The sequence below is a fragment of the Colletotrichum graminicola genome (assembly GCF_000149035.1).
Source record: "Colletotrichum graminicola M1.001 genomic scaffold supercont1.68, whole genome shotgun sequence".
In the NCBI taxonomy this organism is placed as follows: domain Eukaryota; kingdom Fungi; phylum Ascomycota; class Sordariomycetes; order Glomerellales; family Glomerellaceae; genus Colletotrichum; species Colletotrichum graminicola.
In genome coordinates this window covers 3,102-18,378 of record NW_007361072.1, presented here as the reverse complement: position 1 = coordinate 18,378, position 15,277 = coordinate 3,102, and the positions used below count along the sequence as shown (strand labels likewise).

At 46.5% G+C, this 15,277-nt stretch overlaps 4 protein-coding genes across 4 annotated transcripts; 1 reads left to right on the top strand and 3 right to left on the bottom strand.

Moving 5' to 3' along the window:
- Positions 1-394: 394 nt before the first annotated feature.
- On the bottom strand, positions 395-2,267 carry GLRG_10831 (uncharacterized protein; the record flags this gene model as incomplete). Its single annotated transcript, XM_008101505.1, has 3 exons — positions 395-444; positions 514-2,159; positions 2,257-2,267. The coding sequence occupies 3 exons, from the start codon at positions 2,265-2,267 to the stop codon at positions 395-397; spliced, it is 1,707 nt and encodes a 568-aa protein (XP_008099696.1).
- A 2,073-nt stretch (positions 2,268-4,340) lies between these two features.
- GLRG_10830 (salicylate hydroxylase) lies at positions 4,341-5,979 on the bottom strand (the record flags this gene model as incomplete). Its single annotated transcript, XM_008101504.1, has 6 exons — positions 4,341-4,467; positions 4,523-4,601; positions 4,658-4,853; positions 4,910-4,970; positions 5,036-5,502; positions 5,557-5,979. 6 exons carry the CDS (start codon positions 5,977-5,979, stop codon positions 4,341-4,343), a joined length of 1,353 nt encoding a protein of 450 aa, XP_008099695.1.
- Positions 5,980-8,151: 2,172 nt separating this feature from the next.
- Positions 8,152-10,199, bottom strand: GLRG_10829 (phosphate transporter; the record flags this gene model as incomplete). The annotated part of the gene is made up of 2 exons (XM_008101503.1): positions 8,152-8,421; positions 8,706-10,199. 2 exons carry the CDS (start codon positions 10,197-10,199, stop codon positions 8,152-8,154), a joined length of 1,764 nt encoding a protein of 587 aa, XP_008099694.1.
- Position 10,200: 1 nt separating this feature from the next.
- GLRG_10828 (uncharacterized protein) lies at positions 10,201-10,449 on the top strand (the record flags this gene model as incomplete). The annotated part of the gene is made up of 1 exon (XM_008101502.1): positions 10,201-10,449. One exon carries the CDS (start codon positions 10,201-10,203, stop codon positions 10,447-10,449), a length of 249 nt encoding a protein of 82 aa, XP_008099693.1.
- Between the last annotated feature and the right edge of the window lie 4,828 nt (positions 10,450-15,277).

Below are 15,277 nucleotides of genomic sequence, written 5' to 3'. Positions count from 1 at the left end.
GGTAAACTTTGGAAAGAATGACTAGCTCCAAGTCTGCATTCTCTCACCTACTGTGACATCACAAAAGGCGCTTGCCGTCTGGTCGCAAGGACCGCATGAACCGAACACCGTCGGAAGCCGCGGGCTAAGAGTGCAGGGTTGCTAACAATGTATTTGATAAACATTCATCGTAGGTTGATGCTTCCCTGATTGATATTGAAGGTGACAGGTTGGGCAGTTATGAGAAGCCTTTCATATCTATTCAACAAACGAAACGTGAACATGTAAGGAAATCTAGGTACATTATAAGGGTATTTCATCATAATGAATCGTGCTTGGTGACATCATAGACAAAACCGTAATACGTGAACTTGTCATAAGCAATCTCTATAGATAGAAATTGCGGTCCTCAAAGTTACTCGTCGTCGCTCTCGGAGCTGGAATCATCCTCATCCTCATCATCATCTAGCTGATGTTAGCACACGGACCGCTTATTGGCCGATAATCTGAAAATTTGTGAATAAGGAAACTCACCATCGGCGGGGGTCTTGTTCTCAACAACACCGTTAGTCCTGATACGGACCTGCTTGTAGTGAACGGGGTCGCTCTTCAAGTCCTCGCCCTCAACTGCAGCTCCGCCATCCTGCACGTACTCCTTCAAATCCGCGAAAAGCTCCTCGTCAAATGCACCCGACTTCTTGGCTCTGGTGATGAGCTGGCCGATCACGCCGGAGGCCATCTTGGCAGGGGTGTTGAGAATCTTCTCAATCACCTCGCGGTGACCGAAACCGCACTTGGCGTGAGGGTCCTCAACCGGCGCGCCATCGGCTGTGCTATCCCTGAAACGCAGACCTGGGATCTGGTAACGCCGGATGCGGACCTCGCCGTACGCTCTAGCGAGGTCGACAGCGCTGACCTTGATCTTTGTAGGCTCAGGTGGCGGCCAAAGCTTGACCTTGGTCAAGCCCATGATGGCGGACCCGAGGAGAAGCTGCTCACAGTCCTCGGCGGTTCCGTCATCAGTACCGGCATGGCAGTAGCGAATCTCTTCACCAGGGTAACAAGAGGGGTTGAGGAGACGGTGAACCGGGTTGCTGACGGCTTTGATGATCTTGTCGACGGCCTCGGCACGAGTGGCAGCCAGCATGCTAATGACCTCATCCGAGATGGGCTGCTCATTCCAGGGACGACCTCTAGAGTCGAGAAGCTTGCCCTCAGCATCGACGCGCGACTTGTAAGCCGCCTTAGCCAACACGCGGCTGAACCAGCGAGCCTCACCGAACACCCAGCTAAGAACGAGGGTCTTGTCCTCGTCGTTGCGGGCTCCAGCCATGAGGACATGACGGTTCAAGGCGACAACCCAGTCTCTCATGAAAGGGACAAGCAGGTGGGTGGCGGCGTATTTGTCAGAAGCCAGGGCAATGTCGTAAAGGTCGCCGACGTTGGGCATGGTAGGCAGTTCGTGGAATTTGTAATGTGCGAGGGAAAAGAGCACATCAAGTCCATGAGCGGTGTCCGCGGTGGACTGCAGCTCAATGACAGCAGCCGTGTTTTGAGCGACCAACTCCTTCCAGACGCGGGAAGCAGAGGCGATGGCGGCAGAGCGGACAGAGTAAACGACGACGGCACCGTTCACATCGCGAACCTTGATGTGAAGGTCGGCATCCTCGTGGTAGGAAATCCGTTTGTCGGCCTCAGGGGTCGCGGGACGCGGAGGCACGACCGCAACGCGAGTGGCAAGCTGGACTCCCTGGGCCTCTTGGGCCTGGGTTTCGTTCTTGTCATCATCTTCATCCTCGGAAGACGAGTCATCAACGTTATCCTCCGCGGTCTGGGCAGTCTCTGCCACGGACACAGCTTTGGACTTGGCGTGCTCGGCCCCGTTTGTAACCGAGGTAGCAGAAGCAGAGGTTGCGTCCTTCTCGGCTGCAGTCTTTGCGGTTTCCCCGTTGACGGAGGGAACAGCAGGCTCTTTGGTGTCAAGGAAGCTCTTCTCCTTGCCGGGCATCGCGGTCATGGGTCGTGTTCTCTCGGCATCACCGTCGTTTGACTGAAGCAGAGAAGGGATGCTGCGGGCCGAGTCGGACCTCTTCATGAAGCTGCCGTCCTTGACGGGCCCAAAGGTGGGAGTAGGAGGAGTAGATGTGGCATTTTCGTTGGTGGTCTTGGTAGTAGGGGCTCTGTGAATATGTTAGAATTCATCTTCTCCCATGCTGGTACTGCAATCATAACAATTTAGGCCTACGCAAATTCAAAGCGAAGGAGCTGAGGCAATACTGCAGAGGCATGGAGAATGAGGGTATAGCAGAGGAACGCTACCGAAGGGATGAGATTCGGGCAGGCACTGATGGCGGCCTTGTTGGAGGCAAGACTCTTTTAGGATGTCGCAAGATGGGTGAAATGGAGCGGCGCCCTCCTTGAGGGACCTCGATCATTGCATCGTCATCCAGCCAGTAGCGATACTGGCTAAAGGACTCAGGCGCGTTACCCTCGGGTGGTGTTGGTGGACTACGAACACCCGTGTAAGAGAGGCACGATGATTGGAGATAGGTTTGGGCTAGGTTAGGTCTCGAAGGTGCCAAAGACACGTCAAATATGCAAGCCGACTAACTGGAAGGCTTGCAGCCGCCCGACCGTTGGACAACTGTAAGGGCATGCATCTTTGGTAGGGATTGTCGAGGCCCCCGGCGCCGCTATTGCATCCGGCCCTGGCGAGACGGGTCCAGGGTCCGGCATTAAACAAGGGGGAGCGCGCATTGCGGCAGGGGGGTGGTGGTGGTGGGGAGAAACGGAGGGAAGATGAAGAGCGGTGAAGAAAGACGTTGTGGCCGGGCCAACTGGAAAAGAGAGAAAACAAACAAACACATACCTCTTGAAACGGTTGTTGAGAAAAAGAAAACCGCTTCCAGATTTCCGACGTTCGGTCTCCTGGCCAGAGGGGGTTCTCCGGTGAGAATCGAATATCGCGGGAGACATTGTGAAGGGGTATCAACGGTCGTAATATCGGAAAAGACAAAAGAAGAAACTCGGAAACAAAACGGAAATTGTGACGCCAGAGGAACAAGCAACAACTGCCAGCTGGCCGTGAAAGCAGTTATGCAGGGTCTTGGATGTCAGGGCCAAACAGAGATGAGGAAACCAGAGAGAATGCAATGCAAACCCAGGACCCGACGCTCATCTATATGTACTCGTTGGTTCAGCCTGAGACACGGCGGTGATCGTATCCACCAATGCCCAAATGGCAAATCATCTTCATCAATACTGCCCGTCCGTATATTGACAAGGCCAACGGCCCTGGACACGCCGAGGATACGGCCCACTGAAGTGGCTGGCCAAACTGAACACGGACCAAGATCAAACGAATTATCCGTAGAGATTGAACATTGGGCACCAAAGCAAAGTCGCATAATCGCCGCCTTGCGCGCCCTTCACTTCTTCACCGCTGGCATCGTTTCGCCGACGACGCGTCCAGGGGTCCTGGAAAGATTGGAAGATTTTCTCTACAAACCCTTGCCGGATTTGGCCCCCCACCGGAGCTCGGAACACCTGCAGAGTTCTCGAGGTCCACTTGGTGACAATGTTAGCGCAGTTCGCCTTGGATATCCGCGGTTCAACTGCGCTGTCTGCGCCATCCGCACCATCTGCCAGCAGGGGGGGGGGGGGGGGATGCAGTCGCGTTTAGCGATCGCCTCCACCGCTGTGTGCGTTCGCGCCTTGGCTGCATGAAACATCGACGGCGACGGTTTCTACCGCTTTTTGCTTGTAAGCATCTCTCTGCAACGACACGCCCGCGGAATGTGAGGCTACACTGCGCTCTTATCATCACCTCGGCGTCGTTAACCAAGGAATGGAAGAGGGGTCAAGTCAAAGCGAGGCGCGAAGAGGCCAGGTCTGGCGGCCTATCGATGCCGAAAAGAGGCATTGGAAAGACGATCGAGATCGTGTAGCTTCGTCAGATGGATAGCATTAGGGCGCGCGTTCACGCCGACATGTTGCGAGACGAGAGGCTCTGCGAGAGGGTCTGCAGCAGCAAACGAATCCAACCTCCTGCAACAGCTCGAAAAGAGATCGATTGAATGGGTCGGACGGAGGACGTCTAAATTCGGTTGGAAGATGCAGCATGGGCGACGAGCCCTGAGACGAGTTTTCCGGCCTCTTCGGACGCCACACACCTCGCATGACTGAGCCATGAGCGCTTCATAATAAAACATGGTGCATGTTGATGCGTATAACTTATTCAAAACGCGACCCAATATTGTGCAATAATGTGACATTACTGCCAACGCACTAAAATGCCTGGTAACTCATTAACGCCGAGATTCACACCCATATATACATACACCGAGTATCATCATCTTGCATTATTGTCCGACAATGACACCGGGAGATAATTCGAGTCCTACTGGCAAGCCCCTGATGAACTTTTGGGTGAATGGTATTCCTTGCCGCTCAGCAATGGCCTGCTCGATATCCTTGTACATGTCGTAACTGCAAGGCCGTTAGCTTTATGCCCCAAAAGGTGGATACAGAACGAAGCACGGACGCGTTCATTTCCTCGATCGTTAGCTTCGCCTTCTCGTCTGCCACCTTGTAGGTGCTCGTGTTTGTGTTATTTGAGAATCCTGGGCCGAGGGTCAGCGAAAGGGTTGCTGCATCATGTCAAGGTTGCAGTATTCACCAATACGCTCGTTGATATTGTATGCCGCCTTCGCAGCCGCGGCCTGGACACGGGTGGCGCGGGGCAGGCGGACCGTGTTGTAGACTTCTAGAGTCTCTGCAACGTCTCCGTTGAAGTATTTTGGGTGGAAAAGGATTCCGAGCGCAGCGGCGTCCTCGATGGCCATGCATGCACCCTGGCTCTGGTGAGGCATCATCTGGAGCCTCGAGTCAGTGGCGTGTTCCAACAGCAGAAGGAGCCTCTTCAACTTACAGGGTGTCCTGCATCGCCCAGGAGACAAACCATGCCCTTGTTGATGTAGGGGTACGGGTCACTGCATAAGGTAAGCACTGAATATCTGTACTGAGAGCCAATGACCGAGTATGCGTGACAACGTACTGCATCCACAAACGCCAAGGTTGGATATCCTTGCCGATAGCCAGATGAGCGCGTACTTGCTTGTCCAGCCCAGGGAATGGCGCGAGCAGTTCCTCGACAGGACGGTCCTCAACACCCCAGGCCTGGTTCACGTAATCCCCGACTTCTCTCGGGAAGAAACAGTAGTATGATAGAAGTTTTCCGCCGTTACAGGGAGAGAGGACGATCTTGTCCCATTTGCCCTCCTGCCCACCCCAGTATTCAAGCGCACTATCCTGGGAGTAGTCGACAAGCCCGGCCTTGATCGCATCCTCTGTGAGGACGTTGGCGTGCAAGCAGCTGGATTCGGCGGGGCGCTTCTCCGGGTGAACGCCGATGAAGCCCCGCACCGCGCTGCCGATGCCGTCGGCGCCAATGATGAGGTCATGTGTCGCAGAGTGGTCGTTTTCAAACCTGACGCTTCCAGCGCCCAAGTCGATGCCTTTGCACTGCAGAGAATGTCAGGCGCAAGGAAATTTCAGACGGCAAACAAAATATCGCACCTTGTGGTTGACAAGCAGCTTTGCGGGACTTCCCTTGCCCTCATCCTGCAAGGCTGTATCCTTGAGCATGGCATGCATGTATTGACGGTGGAACATGTTGTAAACGTAGCCCCAGCGGCTCTCGTAGTCGTCGAGGCTGTAGACACTGACTGGTTCGCCCGTCTTCCAGTCTCGGTTAATGAGGCTCTTCAAAATGACGGGGTCACCCTTTGCAACATCCACTCCCCATTCGTGTAGCCAGCGGGTGCCGTTCGCGGCGCATGAGACGGATGCACCGACTTCACCGGCGAAATCGTTGCGCTCATAGATAGTAACGTTGTGGCCAGCGCGGCGGAGAGCAATTGCAACGCTCATTCCGCCAATGCCACCACCGATAACACCGACATCGAGCTCTCTCCATCCTGCAGCTGGTATAGATCCCATGATGGCCGTTTGGTGGTACAAAAGAGTATCGATTGGATCAAGGAATTTGAGCCTTGGTCAGCAATGATTGAACATAAGAGCTTGGAGAACTTGAAATACACGAGACTGGCAATGGACGAGCAAGCCACCCTATGTATACCAAGACCTGTCTGTCATCAACGCGATGATTAGTGGCTGCCTCATCGAGCATCGACACACCCTCCCATCTCTCTACCCCATCCGGGCCCTCGGCTTGTAACGGACCTGTCGATAACAGCTCGATGTCGTTCAAGACACCTTGTCAGACCCGCGGGTAAAGACATCAGTGGCCTATAAGTGCAGCGACCGCGAGATAATCTTTATCGATAGCCCATCATGATACCTGTTTCCCATATTGCTCGATGAGAATCCCCGATCCTGACCAATGATAGCGGGGCTGGTAATCACCAAGACCCCGAGACGGGTCTCGGCAAGCCGCAAGCATCCGAGATCCTATCTACTCCCTTAAGTGCGCGGCCCGCAACTGGCGTGGTACAATAACCGCAACCGCTCTTGGACGAATTCCGCGCTTCCGCACCACAGTCCATCCGAACAGTGTCTAATACCGGTAGATTTTGTGGTCGTAGGTCATCGAACCACACGGTCCTGGAATCGGCAGTGGTCAGCAGACTGAACAGAGCTGCCAGAAAGCGACCTCTGTTACGGTGGATGGTCTTGACCATCTCATGTTGTGACACTTTCAACTTGTTTGATCGATGCATGCAAGAAGGCCCGACGCCGGACGAGCACTATTTCTGTTTCCATAACCAACGGGTTCGGATCAGGAATGCAAGAAGTGCGGAATGCATAAACCCACTATCAGGGGGCGGCTCATAGGCTGCATCGCTATGAACATGTCATAGACAACATTTGAGGACTGTGCGGACACATAATCAAATCAAGTTTCCTGTGGGCGTGCACTGATGAGGCGTGAAGAATCATGTATCAGTATTATGTTGTCGTGAAGCTGGAATAGCTTCGTGTGGCTAGTACCAGTGGCGCCATACAGTCTACCTACACTCGTCAAATCCGAGATCCGCACAGACCACGGGCTCCTGGATAGGGGCTAGCGGGCTGGCAGAAGCAGGTAGTGTACGTAAGCAAGTACGTAGTTATGGTGTAGGCTCCGGATAAATAACTGTTCCTGATGGGCAACAGGTAAGTGGGTGGATACCTAGTTCGGAGGATGGAAAGATGGGGTAGGTGGATTGACCGCCTCTCAAGATGGGCTTAGTAGGTGGTCTGTGCGGATTTCGGATTTGACGAGACGGTAGATGTGGCGTACCCCCCGCACGGATCGTATAGGACAACTACTCCGTACTTTATTTACACTCAAATGATCAGACGTTGCGGTTCATCACATAAATTCAGCGATGGCATACAAAATGGTGTATAATTACTAAGCAAGAGGAAATTAAGACATCACCACAGATTTCCCGGACTGATCCCGCAGGCCTTTAGGAACCAGCAAAATAATTCAGGAACTATTTAAAGAGAGATTAGAAAGAGACGTATTACCTAATTATACAGAATTATACACCCTATATCACACTCTTTAGATTTTGACATGATTCAAAGTGACCCTTAGGGTTGCCAACGAAGAAGTGTGATTACAAGTTCCCGTAGAATGTTGTCGCCACAGTGACAAGTATTATGTACTGTATGAAGGGATTGAAATATGGTACAAGCCAGAGGTGCGGCCTATCGGGTTTTTACATCCCGTGACGACACATATGTACTGGGTGAACTACACCGTACCGTTAATAGGGGTTAAGAGTGACCTATTAATATAAGTTGCAGATTTGATGCTACGCTACTTACATGTCTATTCAAGGTTCAGTCGGTAATATAGGTACAATAATAAACACCTCTTCTGGGATGAACCGCAGCGTCTGGTCATTATCGAGAAAAGTAGTTGTTCTATTTAGAAAGTATGTATGAACTGGAGAAGCAGTAGGTAGAAATACCCTTCTCACATGGTCTGTGCGGGTGATACGCCACATACGTGGCGTTGTCTCCTGGTACTAGCCACACGAAGCCATTCCAGCTTCACGACATCTTCCCTTTAGTAGGCCCTTTTCTATAAACACCATGTCGCTAAGAGTTAAAACACTGCAGCCATGCTTTGCAACTTTTCTAATCATCAATAAGATCTTAACCCTGGCCGAACTGAGGAGTGTTGAGAGACATAGCCATCAGCAGACCACCAATGAGGCCCGCACAAGGCAGGGTGACGATCCATCCAGAGAAGATGAAAGCGACCTGGCGCCAATTGACAGCGCCGACGTCAAAATTCATCAAAGCGACACCGATGACGGCACCGGTCAGACACTGAGTGGTACTGACTGGAAGACCAAGGCGACTGGCCAGGAGGACAGTGATTGCGGCTGCGAGCTCCATGGCAAAACCTCTCGTAGGAGACATCTATAGTGATGTTAGTTTCGGAGACAACTTGTTGTTGTATTCGACAATGTTGGCATATGGGAGGTATGCTCCGGGGAGGTGTGTCACGTGATATTCACGTGACACACCGCCGCCCCTGGCAGTATCCATCCTTGCCCTGCAGCGCAAGGATGCTGCCACAAGTGGGTGCCCATAACTTAGATACTAACAACAACAACAACCACACCAATACCACGATCCTGTTCACCACCAAGTTGTGACCCGGGATATGCCTCGACGTGATAACCAACAGACAAAGTACATACCTGTGTGATCTTGTTGCCCATGGCCTTCATGATGTGGTGACCCATGAACCAGAAGCCTGCACCGAGGAGGAAACCCGCAGCAACCAGAATCCAGATGGGGGTTTCGCCATCCTCTCTGATCTCACCCGTCATGTAAACCTGGTACGCAGCAATAAAAGGTCCTATCGCGTTTGCTACATCGTTAGATCCATGAGCGATTGACATCATCATAGCGCTAGCAACCTGAGCATATGTAAATACATGCTCCACCCGATTGTCGTAACGCTTAGCCTTGGCATGAATCGCGGAGAGCTGGTCGGAGGCATGGGTGACGCAATCGCGAGTAACACCCTGCAAAAAGAAGTACTTGATGAAGCTCCAGATGCGCTTTGGGTTTTGTATGGGGAGGTGGGCAGTCGGTGCGAGGAAGCGTTCCTCTGGCTCGGGCTTGCGCTGGTATCGCTGGACAACGCCACCTCCAACAGGAGCCATCTTGCCGCGCTCGACGTCTTCAAGAGACAGGGGAGCAGAGGTCGGGCTGTCGGGGCTATTGCTACCACTACCGGTGACCTTCTCGTCCTTATTGTTGCTACCCTCCGACTTGGTCTGTTTTTCAACATCGTCATTCTTCGTGCTCTGGGACTCGTCATGGGCGCTCGCGTAATAGTCGATGACGAATTCGTTGCCCTTGGCAGGCATGTAAATGGGAGGATTCTCCATGTACAAAAGAGGGCCGAGGAAGATGTGACGAAGGCGAATTCGAGGGTCCTCCTTAACAAGTCTTCGGTGGACGTATGGAACGAAGAAGACGTAGGCGAGGAGGAGGGCGCCGAAGAAGACACCAAGCACGATACCGCAGGCGATACCGGCACCAAGCTCCTCAAGAGATGGAGCACCAGGGGCCTCGACAGTGATAAACAGGGCGAGAACGGCAGCGGTGAAAGCCAGATAGAAGGGGATTACCCTCATGGCCTTCTCGAAAGACTTCTCGCGCTCCAGCACAGTGAACTTGATACTCGCAAATAGAACGGCACCGATGACGGCGGCGATGCAGGGGGCAACGCCCCAGGAAGCGGCGATCTGGGTGACACTGCCGTCCTTCCATGACCAAGAGACCTGGGCCTGCGCGGCGATACCGACACCGACGAGGGCACCGACAATGGTCTGGGTTGTAGAGACAGGGTAGCCCAGCTTGGTGGCAGCAAGCAGCCAGAAAGCGCTGGCAAATTCGGCGCACCCCATGGCGAGAATCAGAGTAGAGGGGGTCTGGCGGAAGCGGTCAAGGTCGATGATGTCGTTCTTGATGGTGCCCGTGACACGGGCGCCGAGAACCACGGCGCCGAAGAACTCGGTGCACATGGACAGGAGGCCGACTTGGGGCATCGTGAGACTGCGAGCTGCCACAGATGTCGCAAAGCTATTGCTTACATCGTTCGCTCCATTACCGAATGAGCTACCGCAGAAGGCGATGCTGATCAAGGCAATGATCCAGTCGTACTGCGAAAGGACAGCCATGATGAACACCGTCGAAGGAGCAGTCGCTGTTCTATGGGGAGAGCAGAAGGTAGGAAACCGAGGCTTGTCCGGCAAGCTATTGAAAAAGATCGGGCTTAGGACGGTAAAGTTTGTTGGATTCCAATCTCTCAAGGTGCTCGAGTCTCGGAGCGCCACGATGCTTTATAGAGAATGGCCCGTCAACAAGACCAACACCCACGTGTGTCCGGTGAATGAGGTTTACTCGGCCTCTTTCGCCTGCGCGAAATAAAAAAACATGAACATGGAAAGCAATGTTGTGCAGTTTTAGCACTGTGATCGGACAGAATGACACCATTCGGGTGGATGTTTTTGACGGATGCCCAGTCTACGCCGAGCTCGCATCCATCCACACCGAGAGCTAAGATTGGTGAAGCGGGTGCCACTTAAGGACTTGGCCTTCTTGGCTTCCAAGGTACTGAGAACGTATCCATTCAGGTAGTCCAGCCAGTGAGGTGCGTGTATGAGAGCACGTTGTCGTTTCAATAGGTTCTCAATGCTACACCAAGGCCTCGATGCCTCGTTGTGTCTTCTCCGACGTCCCCTTTTCAACTTCACTGCGATGTCGCCAAGACACCTTGATCCTCTATGCGACAGGCTGTGTCGCGTGCCCTCCTGCTCATTTGAGAGCACGATAGCAGCCGACTGGGCCGGAGAGCACGCGAGCATTTTCTCCTTTTCACAATTTTCCCCCCCTTCCTGCGGCCTGCTGTCGGATGTATCAGCCTGGGGCTCCTTACCCTGATTGGCCTTAGGTTTATCTCTTTGGTAGCCAAGAGACGCAGTCAGGGTTGTCCAATGCTTGTTGCCGATGACTTTCTCCGAAATGACCATCCTAGGCTCTTTCGGCAATTCGCGATGCGCGAGTCGCCTGACATATCAGATGCTTTTCAGGCGAACCGACAAAAACCGTTGCGCACAGCTAAGGCCGAACTACTAGTGCTAATGAGTTTGCACAAAATCGACTCGAATCTGCCGATCTGACTCCTTTGACGACTGAGGGAACGGCGGGAGACAAGGAGTGAGACGATCGCCAGAATACAGTGTATGACAAGCCCCGATGGCTTCAGGGCGTTAGGCAACGGGCCGTGGCGAATACCACATCAGTCCTAAGCCACAGGCTTGTCTGGGTTTCTGGAGTGGCCATGTCAAGTTGTCAACATCAACGCACCCATTGTATCATTCTCGCAGGCATCGACTTGGAGCATCAATCAATCGGCATCGCGCCAGCGGGGCAATAATCCGGATGAGCTTCTGGTTACAGTACTCAACCTGAATCAGGGACTGTGTGAAATAGTTCATTGCTCAACTGCCGTTGTATGCAGGCAACGTAACCTCTCGGGCGCTTGGCGACTCAATTTGAACCAAGCTCATCCAGTTCCACGAGGTTACCGCTAACCTGGAGTATTTTCATGGACGAATGATTAGTGTCAGTCCTCCTTTGCAGGTGGCTGGTTCAGCGTGGTTTTTCGTATTAATGAAGGCACGAATTGACGAGGCGGGGCTCCCAAGACGTGCCGCCAGATACCACACCGCCAAGAGCCAAGACTTAGAGGAGAGGGGGGTCGACCACGGTCAGCAACAGGAACTTGCCCGTGGATCACGTATTGGACGGAAGATGTAAATTTCGCCCTTTTTTTTCGTGGAGATCACACGTATCCAGCTGCCTTCAGACAGCGCCAAGCAAATGCTTGGCGCTGTTAAGAAGCCGTAGTTTATGAAACAATAAGAAAATTGTCGTGATGCCCTCATGTGCATCACGCGCATCCGGCTCCGGTCGGCCGATTTCTCCGGACTAGAGAAATAGTTATTCTGAACCTGTTAAATAGTAGGGATTGTAATAGTTGCTTGATTGATTCTGTTATGTGTTCTGTATCTATAGTGACTTACTATAGAAATAGGGAAAAACCCTTATTTCTTAGTTAGGAAATCCCTAGCTAATCCTAGCGATATTATTAGTAAAGTTACTATTAGAAGTAGGGCTAATTTACTACCTATTCCCTAATAATTTACTATAAGGTAACTATATATTTACTAGCTAATTTATATATAATTCTATTATATTTAATATACCCCCTTAGCGCTAGTAGTATAATTAATTACTATAGAGCTTATACTAAATATTATTTATATATAGCCTATTTATTTATTAATTATCTTTTAATATCTTATATATTTTTCTTATCTATTTAGTAGTAAAGCTTTACTTTATTATTAGCTAATTCTTACTATTAATTTACTTTAAGGCGTATATATTAGTTACTTATATTTAATTAAGCTATAAATATAGTAAATTATGGCGCGCTAAGCGCCTTTATTAATCTGTTAGCTATTAATTTAGTAGACTTCTTATATTTAATAGTAATCTAATCTACTGCTACTTCTTGTTATAGCTAGTAGTTATAAATATCTATATACTATAGCCTTATCTGTAGTTAGATAAGCTCCTTAGTAATAAGCCTAATAGTTTAGGTATTATTATAGCTAATATAAATAGTTAGTAGCTATTTAGCGGCTGCCTGCTTATTAAGTAATAATTTAGTTCCTATTTATATTAATAGTTAAATACTTAGTGTAGTAATTAATCTACTAGTAAAAAGGGCCTCCTTTATAGTAAATAATAAGGCTAGTAATTTAGCCTTAGTAGTTAATATTATTACTATATCTTATTTATTAGCTTACTAAGAGATAAGCCCTTTAAATAGCTTTAGTATATATACTTATAAGCTATAATAGTCTAGTAAGTTATTAGTAAATAAGGCGTCTAAAGTAACCTTTAACGTATTATTTTTACTTCTTAGTGTTACTTTATATTTAAAGTAAAGGTGCTATATTTAATAGAAATACTTAAGCACTTAATTTACTACCTTTTAGTAATTTAGATTTAGATTATAGTTAAAGTAGGTAAGCTAGCTAGCTATAAAAGTAACGTCTAGCTAAGTTATTACTACTATATAAAGAATTATTTTTACTTTTTTTTAATATTAGTTAACTTTTTATAATAAGGCTATATATTTACTAGGTAGTAGCTTAGCCCTTACTATAAGTAATAATTTATTATATTTATATTTATTATTTATTAGTAGTAGTTTTATTATTTTATTATAATATACTACTTATAAAAGCTAGAGATAGTAGTTACTTTAGTTATAAATTACCTTAAGGCTAAAGAACTATTATAATAGGCCTCTACCTTTAAGGTAGTATTATTACTAAAGTGCTACTATTTTATTACTTACTTACGTTTTATTTATATAGTAATAAGCTAATATATAGTTATTAATATAAAAAAAGAATATAATATAATCTTTTTTCTAATAGTAATTTTTACTAAGTACTTAGTAAAATCCTTATATAGTAAGCCTTTCTTTAAGGTGCTTTTACTATAGTAAAGGTAATTATTAAAGCCTATAAAGTGCTTTTAATAACTAGAAGATCTAGCTAGTAATTTAGTAGCCTAAAGGTATTTTTATAAATACTACCTTATTAATAGTAGTATAAATAAATATATTTATTATATTATATTAAAGTAGTTCTAAGTTAAAGTAAGTAGCTATTACTATAAGTATTTTAAATAATATACTTACTAATATAGCTATATAAGTATCTTATGGATTCTTTACTTATTAGTTACTATAAATAATAAGTCTTACCTTAAATTTAGTTAATTAACTATATTTATTAAGCTTATAAGTATATACCTAGTAGTAGCTAAGGACTTAATACCCTTTAGCTACTACTTATAGCACTATTACTTAAGATTTTAATATTTTATACTTATATAGATATACTATTTTAATGTCTTTAAATTACTTTTTATATAAGTAGCCTTTTAACTATCTATAGATTAGTAGAGGGTATAGTAACTTCTAATATATACTTATTAGCCTATAAGGTCTAGTAACGCTTTTATTATATACTAGTAATTTACTAGTAACGTCTTTATAATTATTATACTTATTAAGTATTATATAGTTAATTAAGTAGCCTTAAGCGTACTTTAGCTAAAGGTAGTAATTTTTACTTATTAGTTAACTTTATAATATACTAAACTATATTATTACTTATAAGCTGCCTTACGTATAGTCTATAATTTTTTACTATAAAGTAAGCCTTATAAGGAAAGTAGCCTTAAATAAAGTCCTTAGCGTAATCTAACTACTTATATATATAGTAAGATAATATCTTTTTATAACGTCTTTAAGTAAGGTTACTACTAGCTAGAGATTACCTAATAGGCTAGCTATAGTTACTTAGGAATTTAATACCTTTTTACACTTAGTAACGTCTTATAAACTAATTACATAGGGATAAGATAAGGTATAAGGGATTACTATCTTTATTATTTTAGAACTATTAGTTCTTAGTAAGTTACTAGCTTATAAGCTATTAGCTATTAATAAATTAATTAATAGGCTATTAGCTATTAATTTAGGTATTTACTTATTAATTATTTTACTATTAGTAATTATTTAGCTATTAGCTATTAGATTAATTAATTTAAAGCTATTAATTCTTATTTTACTACCCCTTATATTAATATTTATAAAGGCTATAAAAAAGGCGCTTAGTAGTAATAGTAGTAAAGTAAGGAGAAGTATAAACTTTACCTACTTATATAGAAATTCTAGTGTGTTACCTAATTACTAAGCGCCTAGTAAAGTAATATTAGTATACTTAATTACTTTATTTATTTCCTTATTAGCTTCTTTATATAAAGGGGATTAATTACTAGCTACTATTAGCTAGTTAATTTATTATTAAATTACTATAAGGTTAGCTTTATAAAGCTTATCTAATAATCTATTTATTAATTTATTAAAGAGTTATTTCTTATTAATTATTACGTTATATATAGTAAAGACCTTATTTTATACTAAATACTAGACGTAATATAAATTACTAAATATATATCTAATAAGAAATCTAATCTATATATAAGTAGTAAGCTTTTACTAGTAGTTTTATAATAGTTATATATCTACTATTAGTATATACGCTTAGTATCTATAGGCTTATAAATATAAAAAATCTAGCTTTACTATTAGTAAAGGCTTAGT